The sequence below is a fragment of the Nerophis lumbriciformis genome, linkage group LG04 (genome assembly GCF_033978685.3).
Source record: "Nerophis lumbriciformis linkage group LG04, RoL_Nlum_v2.1, whole genome shotgun sequence".
Classification (NCBI taxonomy): domain Eukaryota; kingdom Metazoa; phylum Chordata; class Actinopteri; order Syngnathiformes; family Syngnathidae; genus Nerophis; species Nerophis lumbriciformis.
In genome coordinates this window covers 19836854-19854771 of record NC_084551.2, presented here as the reverse complement: position 1 = coordinate 19854771, position 17918 = coordinate 19836854, and the positions used below count along the sequence as shown (strand labels likewise).

Below are 17918 nucleotides of genomic sequence, written 5' to 3'. Positions count from 1 at the left end.
TTTGCTTGTTGGCTTCAATCGTGATCCGTAGGCCGTTCTCTTTGAAAATTTGGCATATGCGCTTCTTGGTATTCTCGCTGCTCCTTGGCGAGGCGTGACACACTGCCAGTCCGTCATCACGGTAAATACCAAGGTTCAGATTGAGGCTAGCGAGCTGGGAGAGGAGGAAACTCCCAACGAGTTCACACGTTTCTGCTCCGTCAAAACTTCCCATAGTGACGTCAAATGTTGCATTGTTCTTTTTTTGACATGGTGTACTGTTGTGGATGAGAATGGAGTTTTTTGCGTGGATGATGATGTTTCTTTCGTTGCCTGTGATTGAGTCGTAGTCTGAGGCGAAGTCTAGTGCTTGAGTCAGTAGGTCTTGCGTGATGGAAGGGTAAAATTCCTCGATATCAAAGGAGATAAAGTTGTGCTGTTGTTTGTCTTGGATGTTGTTGAACCATTTGATTACTGCTGCTGTATTTCTCCATTGGTTGAGTGGTGTTTTGTCCTTGATTTTTGTGTTGACTCTGTCCAGGATTATTTTGCTGATTTTTCCTATTTCAGATTTAGTTGGGTTTATTAGTCGGCATGTTGGGTTATTTGCAAAGTTGGGTTTGGGTCCTTCAATGTGATGAAGGCTTCCTTGTTGGCTGTGGCGTCCACCCTGTCCTCAATGTCCAGTTCAGCCGCGATCCTTTTATTTTCCAGGTGGATGTTCTGTAAGGTGTTGGGTTGCGCTTTTTTGTATGATTTGGTGATGCTTCTGTCCAGTAAGGTGTGGTGTTCTGGTATGTCCATTCTGTAGAAGTTTGTGGTTTTATCGGCAGCTATGATGAGGTTGTTTACTTTCTTGATGCGCTCCTTGTCATTTTTCAGCTTGGTGAGGAGTGGGTTGCGGATTGGCTTGAATTTGACTGATTGTATCATTTTGAGCATGTCGTTCTCAAAATCCTTTAGTTCCTCAACTGTGGGTGGGTTCTTGGTAGATTTGAATCCGTAAGTTTCCTTTTGCGTTCCTTTTGTTTCAGGGTGGAGGAAAAAATGTGCTTTCCACCGCATCCTTCTTAGGAAGTGTTCTGTCTTTTCTATGAGCCTTAGCTTGTAGTGATTCTGCGCGGGTATGGGAATGTTCTTCGTGGAGTAGTCGATGTTGAATTTTTCCATTTCTGATCGTCGTACAGTGCTCAACAAATGTCAATTTGGAGCGGAGTATATGTCTTAATAAGGTTATCCAAAAAATAGTGCTCGATACCGTAGTAGAGCGCAATATATGTATGTGTGGGAAAAAAAATCACAAGACTATTTCATCTCTACAGGCCTGTTTCATGAGGGGGGGTACCCTCAATCGTCAGGAGATTTTAATGGGAGCATTCGCATACCATGGTTTATATAGGGCACAGAGTGGGTGGGTACAGGCTGGCCTAGGGGCGTGGTGATTGGCTCATGTGTTACCTAGGAGGTGTTTCCGTCTATGGCGGCATGCTGTGACAATTTCGCTGCGCTTGTTGAGGGATGACAGGTCTGGACGGTAAATAATAAACAGTTTCTCTTTCAAGCATAGGTTGCATCTTTTATTACCACTATTGTAAGGTGTGCTGGATGCAAGAATTTGCCATGTTATTGAATATTCAACATTATTGTCTTTGAGGTCCCAAATGTGTTTGCTGAGTTCTGTGGTATTTCGCAGGTTTTTGTTCCTGAAAGAAGCCTTGTGATTGTTCCATCTGGTTTTGAATTCTCCCTCGGTTAATCCTACATATGTGTCGGATGTGTTAATGTCCTTGCGTATTACCTTAGATTGGTAGACAACTGATGTTTGTAAGCACCCCCCGTTGAGAGGGCAATATATATATATATATATATATATATATATATATATATATATATATATATATATATATATAGCTGAATTTGACCAAGCAACCCCCCCGTACCAAAAAGCCCTTGATGAAAGCGGATACAATTTCACCCTCACCTATGAACCCACGCCAGGAAACCAGCCAAAAAAGAACAGAAAACGGAACGACATCATCTGGTACAACCCCCCATACAGCAAAAACGTCTCAACGAACATTGGACACAAATTCCTCAATCTGATTGACAAACACTTTCCCAAAGACAACATCCTAAGAAAAGTATTCAACAAGAACAACATTAAATTGAGCTACAGCTGCATGAACAATATACGACAAATCATCTCAAACCACAACAAAACAATCGCAAATGAGCCGTCGGCCCTCAGACAGAGCGACTCCAAAACCAACAAAGGATGTAATTGTCGAAAGAAACCTGATTGCCCTCTCAACGGGGGGTGCTTACAAACATCAGTTGTCTACCAATCTAAGGTAATACGCAAGGACATTAACACATCCGACACATATGTAGGATTAACCGAGGGAGAATTCAAAACCAGATGGAACAATCACAAGGCTTCTTTCAGGAACAAAAACCTGCGAAATACCACAGAACTCAGCAAACACATTTGGGACCTCAAAGACAATAATGTTGAATATTCAATAACATGGCAAATTCTTGCATCCAGCACACCTTACAATAGTGGTAATAAAAGATGCAACCTATGCTTGAAAGAGAAACTGTTTATTATTTACCGTCCAGACCTGTCATCCCTCAACAAGCGCAGCGAAATTGTAACAACATGCCGCCATAGACGGAAACACCTCCTAGGTAACACATGAGCCAATCACCACGCCCCTAGGCCAGCCTGTACCCACCCACTCTGTGCCCTATATAAACCATGGTACGCGAATGCTCCCATTAAAATCTCCTGACGATTGAGGGTACCCCCCCCTCATGAAACAGGCCTGTAGAGATGAAATAGTCTTGTGATTTTTTTCCCACACATACATATATATATATATACATATATATATATATATATATATATATATATATATATATATATATATATATATATATATATATATATATATATATATATATATATATATATATATATATATATAAAATAAAATAAATAAAAAATATATATATAATATATATATATATATATATATATCCATTTTCTACCGCTTGTCCCTTTCGGGGTTGCGGGGGTGCTGGAGCCTATCACATATATATATATATAATGTGTGTGTTTGTGTGTGTATATACATATATATATATATATACATATATACATATAATGCGGGCAGCACGGTGGAAGAGGGGTTAGTGCGTCTGCCTCACAATACGAAGGTCCAGAGTAGCCTTGGGTTCAATCCCGGGCTCGGGATCTTTCTGTGTGGAGTTTGCATGTTCTCCCCGTGACTGCGTGGGTTCCCTCCGGGTACTCCGGCTTCCTCCCACTTCCAAAGACATGCACCTGGGGATAAGTTGATTGGCAACACTAAATTGGCCCTAGTGTGTGAATTTGAGTGTGAATGTTGTCTGTCTATCTGTGTTGGCCCTGCGATGAGCTGGCGACTTGTCCAGGGTGTACCCCGCCTTCCGCACGATTGTAGCTGAGATAGGCTCCAGCGCCCCCCGCGACCCCAAAAGGGAATAATAAGCGGTAGAAAATGGATGGATATACACAGGGGTGGATGAGATCCGCTGAAGTTTCTCAACACTCTAGATGCTGTGGGGCTGTCGTGGTAGACAGGATTGGCAAGCCAGGGTGGTTCATATATATATATATATTTATATATATATATATATATATATATATATATATATATATATGTATGTGTGGGAAAAAAATCACAAGACTATTTCATCTCTACAGGCCTGTTTCATGAGGGGGGGGTACCCTCAATCGTCAGGAGATTTTAATGGGAGCATTCGCATACCATGGTTTATATAGGGCACAGAGTGGGTGGGTACAGGCTGGCCTAGGGGCGTGGTGATTGGCTCATGTGTTACCTAGGAGGTGTTTCCGTCTATGGCGGCATGTTGTTACAATTTCGCTGCGCTTGTTGAGGGATGACAGGTCTGGACGGTAAATAATAAACAGTTTCTCTTTCAAGCATAGGTTGCATCTTTTATTACCACTATTGTAAGGTGTGCTAGATGCAAGAATTTGCCATGTTATTGAATATTCAACATTATTGTCTTTGAGGTCCCAAATGTGTTTGCTGAGTTCTGTGGTATTTCGCAGGTTTTTGTTCCTGAAAGAAGCCTTGTGATTGTTCCATCTGGTTTTGAATTCTCCCTCGGTTAATCCTACATATGTGTCGGATGTGTTAATGTCCTTGCGTATTACCTTAGATTGGTAGACAACTGATGTTTGTAAGCACCCCCCGTTGAGAGGGCAATCAGGTTTCTTTCGACAATTACATCCTTTGTTGGTTTTGGAGTCGCTCTGTCTGAGGGCCGACGGCTCATTTGCGATTGTTTTGTTGTGGTTTGAGATGATTTGTCGTATATTGTTCATGCAGCTGTAGCTCAATTTAATGTTGTTCTTGTTGAATACTTTTCTTAGGATGTTGTCTTTGGGAAAGTGTTTGTCAATCAGATTGAGGAATTTGTGTCCAATGTTCGTTGAGACGTTTTTGCTGTATGGGGGGTTGTACCAGATGATGTCGTTCCGTTTTCTGTTCTTTTTTGGCTGGTTTCCTGGCGTGGGTTCATAGGTGAGGGTGAAATTGTATCCGCTTTCATCAAGGGCTTTTTGGTACGGGGGGGTTGCTTGGTCAAATTCAGCTTTGCTAGATGACAGCATCGATAGCCTTTTATTGATTCCGGTAGGTATTCTTTTTGTGGTGGTGGGTGGGTGGTTGCTGTCATGGTGCACGTATTGGAGTGTTGTGTTGGGTTTCGTGAATGGTTGGTAGCTGTTATTTCTCAGGTTGAAAGTGACGTCAAGGAAGTTGACGGTTTGCTTGTTGGCTTCAATCGTGATCCGTAGGCCGTTCTCTTTGAAAATTTGGCATATGCGCTTCTTGGTATTCTCGCTGCTCCTTGGCGAGGCGCGACACACTGCCAGTCCGTCATCACGGTAAATACCAAGGTTCAGATTGAGGCTAGCGAGCTGGGAGAGGAGGAAACTCCCAACGAGTTCACACGTTTCTGCTCCGTCAAAACTTCCCATAGTGACGTCAAATGTTGCATTGTTCTTTTTTTGACATGGTGTACTGTTGTGGATGAGAATGGAGTTTTTTGCGTGGATGATGATGTTTCTTTCGTTGCCTGTGATTGAGTCGTAGTCTGAGGCGAAGTCTAGTGCTTGAGTCAGTAGGTCTTGCGTGATGGAAGGGTAAAATTCCTCGATATCAAAGGAGATAAAGTTGTGCTGTTGTTTGTCTTGGATGTTGTTGAACCATTTGATTACTGCTGCTGTATTTCTCCATTGGTTGAGTGGTGTTTTGTCCTTGATTTTTGTGTTGACTCTGTCCAGGATTATTTTGCTGATTTTTCCTATTTCAGATTTAGTTGGGTTTATTAGTCGGCATGTTGGGTTATTTGCGAAGTTGGGTTTGTGGTCCTTCAATGTGATGAAGGCTTCCTTGTTGGCTGTGGCGTCCACCCTGTCCTCAATGTCCAGTTCAGCCGCGATCCTTTTATTTTCCAGGTGGATGTTCTGTAAGGTGTTGGGTTGCGCTTTTTTGTATGATTTGGTGATGCTTCTGTCCAGTAAGGTGTGGTGTTCTGGTATGTCCATTCTGTAGAAGTTTGTGGTTTTATCGGCAGCTATGATGAGGTTGTTTACTTTCTTGATGCGCTCCTTGTCATTTTTCAGCTTGGTGAGGAGTGGGTTGCGGATTGGCTTGAATTTGACTGATTGTATCATTTTGAGCATGTCGTTCTCAAAATCCTTTAGTTCCTCAACTGTGGGTGGGTTCTTGGTAGATTTGAATCCGTAAGTTTCCTTTTGCATTCCTTTTGTTTCAGGGTGGAGGAAAAAATGTGCTTTCCACCGCATCCTTCTTAGGAAGTGTTCCGTCTTTTCTATGAGCCTTAGCTTGTAGTCATTCTGCGCGGGTATGGGAATGTTCTTCGTGGAGTAGTCGATGTTGAATTTTTCCATTTCTGATCGTCGTACAGTGCTCAACAAATGTCAATTTGGAGCGGAGTATATATATGGTGGATGAGATCCGCTGAAGTTTCTCAACACTCTAGATGCTGTGGGGCTGTCGTGGTAGACAGGATTGGCAAGCCAGGGTGGTTCATATATATATATATATATATATATATACATATATATATATATATATATATATATATATATATATATATATATATATATATATATATATATATATATATATATATATATATATATAAATATATTGGCAAGCCAGGGTGGTTCATATATATATATATATATATATATATATATATATATATATATGTCTTAATAAGGTTATCCAAAAAATAGTGCTCGATACCGTAGTAGAGCGCAATATATGTATGTGTGGGAAAAAATCACAAGACTACTTCATCTCTACAGGCCTGTTTCATGAGGGGTTCCCTCAATCTCCTGATGATTGAGGGAACCCCTCATGAAACAGGCCTGTAGAGATGAAGTAGTCTTGTGATTTTTTCCCACACATACATATATATATATATATATATATATATATATATATATATATATATATATATATATATATATATATATATATATATATATATATATGAACCACCCTGGCTTGCCAATCCTGTCCACCACGACAGCCCCACAGCATCTAGAGTGTTGAGAAACTTCAGCGGATCTCATCCACCCCCGGACTCTGCCACCGAGGAGCTTCTTAACTACCTCGACAACCTCAGGCCAAGAAATAAGAGCCCACCACAGGAGGGATGAAGGAGGTCTTTGAAGTATTCCTTCTGCCGATCCACAACATGCCCAGTTGATGTCAGCAGCACACCATGCCAACCATACACGTGTTGACAGTGCACCACTTCCCCGCCCTCAGGCGGAGGATGTTAGTCCAGAAACGCTTCCAAGCCATCCGGAACTGGTTCTTTGTGACTTCCCCGAACTCGTCCCATGTCCGAGTTTTTGCCTCTGCAACCGCCAAAGCCACACACCAAGCCACTTTTCGGTACTTCGCCGCTCCTTCCGGAGTCCTATGAGCCAAAAGAACCCGATACGACTCCTTCATCAGCTTGATGGCATCCCTCATCACTGGTGTCCACCAGCAGGTCCTGGGATTACGGCCACAACTCAAAACAAAGCAGTCATTGCTTTCTAGACTCTATAATTTTGAAAGTCTTTCAAAGTGTAAAATGGGATGGGTTGCATTTTTCAATACCTTAGCCAAAAATCAGAATCCCTTTATAGGCGACGTCGATAGTTAACTCTGAAACCAATAGTTTAGGTCAAAATATGCTGAACAATGTTTGATGCAAAATATATATATACTAGACCAACAAAGCAGGTCTGCTTACCATTCATTATAATTAGAAGAAGATTTGAATAAATGTGATATAAATTGCCACAATCAGACAGTCCGAAACCCCATACTCTCTGAGGCAAAGCTCTCAATTTACCGGTCGATTTACATTCCCATCCTCACCTATGGTCATGAGCTTTGGGTTGTGACCGAAAGGACAAGATCACGGGTACAGGCGGCCGAAATGAGTTTCCTCCGCCGGGTGGCGGGGCTCTCCCATAGAGATAGGGTGAGAAGCTCTGCCATCCGGGGGGAGCTCAAAGTAAAGCCACTGCTCCTCCACATCGAGAGGAGCCAGATGAGGTGGTTCGGGCATCTGGTCAGGATGCCACCCGAACGTCTCCCTCGGGAGGTGTTTAGGGCACGTCCGACCGGCCACGGGGAAGACCCAGGACACGTTGGGAAGACTATGTCTCCCGGCTGGCCTGGGAACGCCTCGGGATCCCCCGGGAGGAGCTGGACGAAGTGGCTGGGGAGAGGAAAGTCTGGGCTTCCCTGCTTAGGCTGCTGCCCCCGCGACCCAACCTCGGATAAGCGGAAGAAGATGGATGGATGATATAAATTGTCCAAAAGTGTGAATGTGAGTCGGAATAGTCTACAGTCAGCTATGAAAGGCCCCTGCTCATCAGTGATCTTAAACAGGCTAAGCAGTAGAAATACAACAAAATAATAAATGTGTCCTTTTAATCACCTATAGCAGGGGTAGGGAACCTATGACTCGCGAGCCAGATGTGGCTCTTTTGATGACTGCATCTGGCTCTCAGATAAATCTGAGCTGACATTGCTTAACACGATAAGTAATGAATAATTCCGCTGGTAATCACAGTGTTAAAAAATAACGTTCAAAATATAAAACATTCTCATTCATTTTAATCCATCCATGCGTTTACTACCGCACCTGTTCAAGGTTGCGGGTGGCTCAGCCAATCCCTGCTGTCTTTCGGGGTACAGGAGGGTCGCATTAATGGTAAGAAGTATTTTGTTTGTTATTGGTTAGCTTCAGAATAACAACGTTATTATAAAGAATAAGAGACTTATTATAATCTAAAAATATTGGTTTTACTTAAAAATGCACGCATTTAGTTGTATTTATAATATTAAAAAATATTATATGGCTCTAACGGAAATACATTTTAAAATATTTGGCGATGAGGTGGCGACTTGTCCAAGGTGTACGCCGCCTTCCGCCCGAATGCAGCTGAGATAGGCTACAGCACCCCCCGCGACCCCGAAAGGGACAAGCGGTAGAAAATGGATTGATGGATGGGCTTTCATGGCTCTCTCAGCCAAAAAGGTTCCCGAACCCTGACCTATAGGCACCTGTAATGTGTATTTTTGAGCATACAACTCTTATGCCTCCTTTGTTTTTCTCTAACAGATGCTCCTCGTTCTACCTCCATAAAGGTTTCTCCTGTAGGGGAATTTTCAGAGGGAGGGTCCGTCACTCTCACCTGCAGTAGTGAAGCAGCGCCACCTGTAGAGAGCTTTGCATGGTTCAAAGGTACAGCATATTTTCTAACTTTATGGTCTATTTACTGTAAGATTATTATTATTATTCAGCTTGAAACTTGAAAGAAAACTACACTTTTTAGGGGAATTTACATCATCCACAATCCCTATGTGAGATATGAACACACATGTCTTTCCCTCTTTTGTCTGTTTTAAATAGTAAATAACTGCTAGTACTCGGTGGCTAACAATACAGAAAATGGGGATTCAGCTATTTTGCCTAGGGCTGGGCGATATGGACCAAAACTGGTATCCCCGTATTTTTAGGCAGAATCGCGATATATATGTGACGTCAGCGAGGGTTTCAGCTGAACTGTAATTATTAGCTTTAACAGTTAGCAGAGGCAGATTGTCGGCTCTGACAGCTGTTCTGTTGAATCTTTTCATCGGCTTGTGTTACCTGTTGTGGATAAAGATGAGCCACGACCCGCCCCAGCAGCTACAGCCACGGTGCAGGCACATCGGCTGTGCGCCTAAGCACATCAAAAGATACCAGTATGACAGTATTGTCTTAAATATATATGTCTTCCTAAAATATATCGGTATTACTGTAATACCGGTGTACCGCCCAGCCCTAATTCCGCTTATAAAGCTATTTTATATAAATTCTATAACCATAAAGTAACAGGTAGATTCATGATAGCAGGTAATATTCACAGTATTTTGGTCATTTTAATCTTTCTACAGAGTGCATAGCAACAATCGCTTCTTATGTCAACAACAACAACATAGAGAGCACTTTCTGTGTTTGCTACTACTAATCATGGCAGACTTCATGAGAACCAACAAATGATGATCCAGAGCCTCATATGTTTTATCTTGCATATAAAGAGGATGAACTAACAAGTTTTAGAAGCTTGTTGATAAGCAGATTCACCTAAAGTGAAACACTAACCTTTATGTAGCACTATTGCTCAATAGCAACAATAATAATAAGTGCAAAAAAAGAAATACAAAATAAGAACTTAATAAAACAGTGACTTACAATGTTCCCTCTCACTGGGATGCCGACAGATGGGATGGTTGTGTCTTTCAGCACAATATTTCTGCTGCCGGTTTGGCTGGTACAGTCAACATAATCCTTACTCCTCAGATTAAAAGGAACTGCATAGGATGTGTTCACAGTACATGTCCTGTGCCCACAGACATGGACACTGCCAGCATCCCGGACAATTTCCGGCCTCAACTCCACATTTCTCCCCTCAAATACACAGACAGAGGAGAATACTTCTGTGTGGCTCGTAACGCACTTGGAACTGGCCGATCCAAACCACTTCTTCTCAACGTGACGTGTAAGTGTAAATTGTGTCCCCACAATTTCCCCCTCTGTCTTCTTTTTTTTTCTCCTTCTATCCCCTCCTGCTCTGGCCCGGCTGCACCAAATGATAATATAAATACATTTAATAAAGTCAAATACAAATAAGGCAACAAGAGAAGTATCCCACACTTCTCTTTTGTAAAGTAAATCTGAACAGCCGACATGGGCATCTACATCAACTATATGATTTGCCTGAAAAGCTGGACAGGACAAAAAAAAATAAAAAATAAAAAATAAAAAATAAAAAATAAAAAATAAAAAATAAAAAATAAAAAATAAAAAATAAAAAATGAAATAAAATAAAATAAAATAAAATAACAATTTTAAAAACAGGAAATTGTGGGCTACAGAGGAAGGTGAAAATGTTGTCTCAATTTTATTTTCAGAGGCATACAGGACCCGTTACGGCCAGATGACCAAAATTTCACTACCAAGTTCTCTTTATGTATTTTTAGCTCCTGAAAATGTATCTGGCAGTCATTTCCCATAATATTAATTCGTTTTTGAGTAATCAGTAGATAACTAACTATACTTAAGTATAGTTGTCTTCTCTTGGTGTGACATCATCTACAGAACTGGAGCTCATTTGCCTGCATAGACAGTGTGGATAAAGGCATGTAAAACTATTATTTTGATCAATAAATGTTGTGTTTTTGTCACTCTGGTCCATGATTACTTCAAAACTAATATGGTTAACATCATGAGGAAAAAAATAAATGAAAGAATCGCCTTTTACGGACTTCCCTGCTCTTCCATCTCCTCTTCCATTAACGCCATAGTAGGGATGGGAATCGAAACCCGGTTCTTGTTCAGAGCCGGTTCCCAGTGTATCAATTCCTTGGAATTGTTTGCCATTTTTTCAAACGATCCTCTTAACGGTTCTTCCGGGTGGGGATGACGTCATCACACAACATGTGTAGTGACGTCAGACATCAACGTAGCTGGCGCCCGGGCAAAAGAAGTGAGCTGAAGTTTTTCCGACATTTTACGAGAAAAGATTGCAACAGCACTACTTTTAATAATTCCAAGGTTGCTATTTCATCAAAAGGAGGACATACAAGCAATATGCTGAGACATTTAACTATAAATGAATGTCACATTTTTTAACCACGCCGCAGTAGCAGTCATCTGACGTAAATACAACAGGTACTAATGCCGCTTACAACGATAGCGCTATAACCTGTTAACTTGAAATGAATGCCATCTCATTTAGATAAGAAAGAGGAGACATATTCTGAATTGTTTGGAGGCGGGCAGTATTGACTCTAGTTCACGTCTGCATTCACCGCGGCAGGGAAGAGTACCACTCGGCCAGGGAAGACGAATGTCACCATGCAGTGCCAAAGTTTGTGGTCAAAAGTTTGCAATAATTTGCCACATAGTTGCTCCATATATATTTTAATCAAAAAACTAGAACCATATGGCATCAGAGGGTTGGTCTTAAACTGGATTAGAAGTTATTTAACGAACAGGAAACAATACGTGAAGCAAGGCAAACACACATGTACAACGCTAAATATATCCTGTGGTGTACCCCAGGGATCAATACTAGGACCAAAATTGTTCAATCTCTATATAAATGACATTTGTAAAGTTACAAAAGATTAAAAGTTAGTATTATTTGCGGATGATTCAACAACGTTTTGTTCAGGAGAAAACACACAGAAGCTAATACAAATATAAGAAGAAATGAACAAATTAAAAAGATGGTGTGACAAAAACAGACTATCTTTGAATCTCAGTAAAACAAAAATAATGCTATTTGTTAACAGTAGAAGAGAATGTTAAACACAAATACAAATAGACGGAATAGAAATTGAAAGAGGAAATCAAACCAAATTTCTAGGTGTAATGATTGATGATAAATTGAATTGGAAATTAGAAGATTAGAACCTTTATTTAACCAGATAAGAAACCCATTGAGATCAAGATCTCTTTCACAAGGGATCAATATCTCTTTCACAAAGGAAAGAGATCTCATGTAAAAAATATAAAACATAAAATAGCAAGAAACACGTCAATAATGAATAAAGCAAAACATGCTCTAGACCAAAAATCCCTTCATATTCTCTACTGCTCGCTAGTGTTACCATATCTGAGTTATTGTGTATGGGGAAATAACTACAAAAGTACACTTCATTCATTGACGGTCTTACAAAAAAGATCAGTTAGAATAATACATAATGTTGCATATATAAAACATACAAACCCCTTATTTATTGAATCAAAAATACTAAAATCCCTGAAATGTATGCAGGCGGACCCTTTCTTTAGATGTATTTCTACAACCTGCATCAATGCATCTGGCGGCCATATTTTAACATTCCTTCAAATTCTGAATGTAAATATTATAATTCGGGATCAGAATCAGAATCAGAAATACTGTGATGATCCGTGGTCCGGATCATGTTTTGTTTAGTTATGTTCTGTTAGTTTTGGACTTCTTTAGTTCCCGTTTAGGCTTCCTTGTTTGCTTTTGTAACCATGGCGACTTATTGTGTTCACCTGTCTCTGATTAGTGCTCACCTGCTTCCCGAGCACTAATCAGAGGCATTATTTAAGTTACCTTTGCCAGTCAGTCGGCCTGGCTTCGTTGATTATGTCATACTGTTTACGTCTCGTCATGCCAAGTAAGTTTTGTCCTTGTCCAGGCCATAGCTTCTGCTAAGTAGTAGCTTCACCTGTGTTTTAGGCACACTTGCCTTTTTTTTGTTGTATTGTTTGTGTTTGTGGTAGTTTGGATGATTTATGTTTAATAAATCCAAGCCTACCTTCACGCTGTCGTCCGGAGCCGTCTTTTGCACTGAAAGAACGAACCGCAGCAAGCTGCAACCCCCACGTGACAAATACTTTCATAATCCCCGAGGGGAAATTAAGATTTTCAGCACAATCCCATTCTACACCAGACAAACATTACAGGGAGACAGAACAGGATCACTGATGGGTCTGCCAACTTCCGGCGCCCCTTACAAATAAAGGTGAGAAACAGGTAAACGCTGGGGGGGGGGGGGGGGGAATTCAGTCTAAGCCTGGGCCCCCGGAGAGGGGGTCCAGACTGAGGCCAAGGAAAAAAAGAAAAAAAAATTCATAGCCATGGCACACATAAACATGTGTGTAAGAGGGAAACATCAAAGGACATTAAAGACATTAAAAGAGCAGAGCTGATGCAACCAGCCACATCTACACACAGCCACAAAAGTAAAACAACAACAACAACAACAACAACAACAAAAAACATATAGAGTGTGGTGGCCTCTGCGGTGTTCCGCGCCATCGTCTGCTGGGATGGGGGGAGCATGGCCAGAGACAGGAGCAAACCCAACAAAGCAACCGAGGGAGCCGACTCCACCCTCGGCTGCCCACCAACTCTCGGCCGGTGTCCGGGATGAGATACTACACAATATTAAATCACCTTTTAGTCTTCTGACGGTGATGCCAGCACACTGATGCAGGCCCGCCCACATTTTGGAGCTAAAAGTAGGTATTCCTAAATGTGCTGAAACTCATCGGAACACAAGCCTAAAATCACTACTGTGTCTATTTGGGGGGGATTTTATCTGTAGACACTAGAGATGCGCGGATAGGCAATTATTTCATCCGCAACCGCATCAGAAAGTCGTCAACCATCCGCCATCCACCCGACCTAACATTTGATCAGAACCGCACCCGCCCGCACCCGCCCGTTGTTATATATCTAATATAGACGATGCAAGGCATTAGTGAGGTTATAAAGCTTTTGCCTGTTAAAGAAAGGAGACTGATCCAATGCAGCACAGACATTCGCGTGCCACGCTGTCACGACCCAGACGCACACCAGTGCGCAATCATATGGGAGCCGCGCTGAGCGCACCTCCAAGCGCGTCTCGCTGCCGGCGACGGCCGGGTATGGGCCCGACGCTCCAGCGCCATCCATTTTCAGGGCTAGTTGATTCGGCAGGTGGGTTGTTACACACTCCTTAGCGGGTTCCGACTTCCATGGCCACCGTCCTGCTGTCTATATCAACCAGGGTGAGCCCCAACCCTTTCGTGAGCGCACTGCACGCGGAGTGACCCCCGTTACGCGACCCCGGCAACAGGGGTGGCGGGCAGGTAAGCTGCGCGGGCGGAGCGCGCGGAGTGACCCCTGTTACGAGCCCCCGGCCACGGGGGTGGCGGGCAGGTAAGCTGCTTACCTGCTGCGCGTGACGCCGGCCGCGGCGAAGGCGGACGAGGCGGGGTGTCGGTGCGGTGGGCGCGGTGGTGACCCTGGACGTGCGTCGGGCCCTTCTCGCGGATCGCCTCAGCTACGGCTCCCGGTGGGGCCCTCTCGGGGGAAGGGGCCTCGGTCCCGGACCCCGGCGAGGCGTCCCTTCTCCGCTCCGTAAAAGTGTCCATCTCTTTTTTTTTTTTCTTCTGTTGTGGCATATGCAGCAGGTGCCTGCTCGTTTTTCGTATGTGGGTAACAACATTTAACTATGTATATATATTTCCGAATTGGTTTAACTGCCACCCGCCTGAATCTATTTAAAATCTAATTTTTTTTATTTCAACCGCCCGACCCGACCCGCGGATAAAATCTAATTTTTTTTTATTTCATCCGCCCGATCCGCGGATAATCCGCGGATCGGGCGGTTGTCTCCGCAAACCGCGCATCTCTAGTAGACACCATCTTTAGGTCTAGAACTATGTGCCAATGTTGTCAGCATAGAGGGGCTCTTTGAAGGTTGAGTGATAAACAAACACTTGCAAATAAAATGGATTATAATTAATATTACATGTATGCCTAAATATTCTGCTACAAGCAACACAGAAACCCTGCAGGATTAAAACAATGTTTTAGCATAAAATCTATAAATATATTAGTCTATGAAAAATGTTTTTTTTTTTACTATGAGTGTTTTTCTTCCCTGTTGTTTAGACTCTCCAAAAAACACCCGTGTGGTGTTGATACCGGCTGGCGAAACCCGAGAGGGCTCCAACGTGAATCTCAGCTGTGTCAGCCATGCCAACCCTCCTGCCACCAGGTGGAATTTTATCGTGATTAATTATGCACTCCTATTATCATCATCGTCATTGTCTTTTTTTGTCACTTTGTTTAGTCTTCCATAGTAATTACAACAATTAGTTAATGTTCCACAATTACAAATGATAATGTTTTAGGGGCTTTTAATGGAAAAGTCCTATGAAGCCTTTTTATTCTTACCATCTTTCGACAGGCATGCTTGGTATTGTATCCTAGGTGACCAGGTGTTGTCCAAAGGAAGTGTCCAGAACCTGACGTTCCCCGCAGTGCGTGCTCACCACTCGGGTCAGTACTACTGCACGGCATGGAATCGATTAGGACGCCAAAGCTCTCAGACCGCCGCTCTCACTGTGCTGTGTGAGTCACTTTTCTCAGGTCTAACTTTGACTCAAACCATGCTTGTTAACTGTCAAAGACAAGCTGGGGATGACGTGTCACTTGTCAGATTGTGGCTCTGTCTCCTCTCCTCCACCACTTTATAGGCAGGCTTCCTGTCTCTCTCTCCCTATTTGCCTGTCCAACAGTCTCTTCTTGTTGTCCGCTAACATCCTTTCTTTTAATACCCCCACTTTATTTATTTGCAACATAATACATAGCTGATATAGATATGGAAAAAACGCATCAGGATTCTATAGATCTGAAATGTGTCCCCTTTCTGGAGCAGGAGTGCCCCGATCAGTCTGATATCAGAATTATTATTATTTTTTAAAGTATCGAATGATATCGGCTTACATCTAAAATCTCCGATATAAGCTACGAGCAGTCATTCAGCGCGTTTACTTGTGCAAACCTGGAGGCCAGTTACAATCTAAATGCCCTCCAAAAAACACACAAAAATGGTATTTTCTTGCATTTTAGTGAAGTCGTTTACAAAAGCAACTTGGTATGCGATAGGCTACTAAGAGCTAGCAACGACACTACAGCTAAGCACATGGTTGCACACGAGCTAGACATACGAAATAAATGTCCTTAATTGAACAATATTTCATTTTAAAACACAACATTTAGTCAGTTGCATTTAGCTTGTAGGTGCAAAGTCTCCAAGGCAGAATCGTATTAGAAAGTGTCCAGTAACAAACATGTCCGCCTCATTCAACTTACTGCATCAAGAGCTTAAACTAGTTTAATATTGTGGCCACTAGAAAAATACCAATCCACTTTAACTTAAAGACAGCGTAAATCCATTCCAGACGGTGTATCGGGGTGCTCCAAAAAAGTATTTACATCTAAATCAAGATTCTTATTTATGATTCTAAATCAATTTATAATTTTAAAAAATCGAATATATACAGTACAGGCCAAAAGTTTGGACACACCTTCTCATTTCAATGCGTTTTCTTTATTTTCATGACTATTTATGTTGTAGATGGTCACTGAAGGCATCAAAACTATGACACCTGTGAAGTGAAAACCATTTCAGGTGACTACCTCTTGAAGCTCATCGAGAGAATGCCAAGAGTGTGCAGAAGACACTAGAATATAAAACATATTTTCAGTTATTTCACCTGTTTTTGTACATAGCTCCACATGTGTTCATTCATAGTTTTGATGCCTTCAGTAACAATATACAAAGAAAACGCATTCATTGAGAAGGTGTGTCCAAACTTTTGACCTGTACTGTATATTTAGAATTTAGAATATTTATAATCATGTTGTAAGGTTCACATAACTAATGGTTAATCATAAATAGGTTAGTGTTTTTCATACCTACTATTGTTCTCTGTTTGAGTAATGTATCTTGATCAAGCCTTTCCTAACATTCCAGACCACAGAATAATAAAAGTATGTATTGTTCGTGTTGATATGGTATTGCATCAATGACGATATCGGCCTAAAGTAATAATCTGCCAATATCGATATCGTGTTGGATCGGGACACCCCTACTTTTGAAACTTCCACTATTCTGGTGTTGTGGAATGGAACTTTTTTTTAACCACTGCACTTAAAAAGTACAACCAAATTTGTTTTCAGTACAACCCACAATGTTGTCTAGGTCCAGCCCCAAGGCCACAAAAACATAATTATTGTAAATGTCGAATGCCTAATCAGAATCAGAAATACTTTATAATAACTATTGTATTATATAATCGTTTACAGTGTTCCCGAAGCACATATTTTACATGAGAGAAATCAAGGCTGCAAGCCTTATTTTGACTTACTCTGTTGCGTGTATGGCAACAGCTGCATACACAGGTTAATGATGTCCTTTCTGCCATCTAGTGGAAAAATATTTATTTGTTCTGCCTGTCACTATGTACAAAGTTGCATTATTTGTATAAATAAAATCATTTTTTAGAACAGTTCGGGTGAACTTGGATCAAGTTCTGCGCTCCCCAGATGATCTTATATGGTACACTAATATGTTTGAGAATCACTGCTATATTATACAAACCCCATTTCCATATGAGTTGGGAAATTGTGTTAGATGTAAATATAAACGGAATACAATGATTTGCAAATCATTTACAACCCATATTCAGTTGAATATGCTACAAAGACAACATATTTGATGTTCAAACTGATAAACTTTTTTTTTTTTTGCAAATAATCATTAACTTTAGAATTTGATGCCAGTAACAGGTGACAAAGAAGTTGGGAAAGGTGGCAATAAATACTGATAAAGTTGAGGAATGCTCATCAAACACTTATTTGGAACATCCCACAGGTGAACAGAAAAATTGGGAACAGGTGGGTGCCATGATTGGGTATAAAAGTATCCATCCATCCATCCATTTTCTACCGCTTA

The 17918-nt window shown here is 41.5% G+C and overlaps 1 protein-coding gene across 1 annotated transcript in view; it reads left to right on the top strand.

Annotated features, from left to right (window-relative positions):
* Positions 1-17918, top strand: part of LOC133592304 (B-cell receptor CD22) — a 43067-nt gene that overhangs the window by 12498 nt on the left and 12651 nt on the right. Inside the window, exons 8-11 of the mRNA XM_061944889.1 lie at positions 8722-8844; positions 9998-10144; positions 15068-15173; positions 15366-15529. Of these exons, the coding sequence (XP_061800873.1) occupies positions 8722-8844; positions 9998-10144; positions 15068-15173; positions 15366-15529 (540 nt within the window). The remainder of the gene's footprint in view (positions 1-8721; positions 8845-9997; positions 10145-15067; positions 15174-15365; positions 15530-17918) is intronic.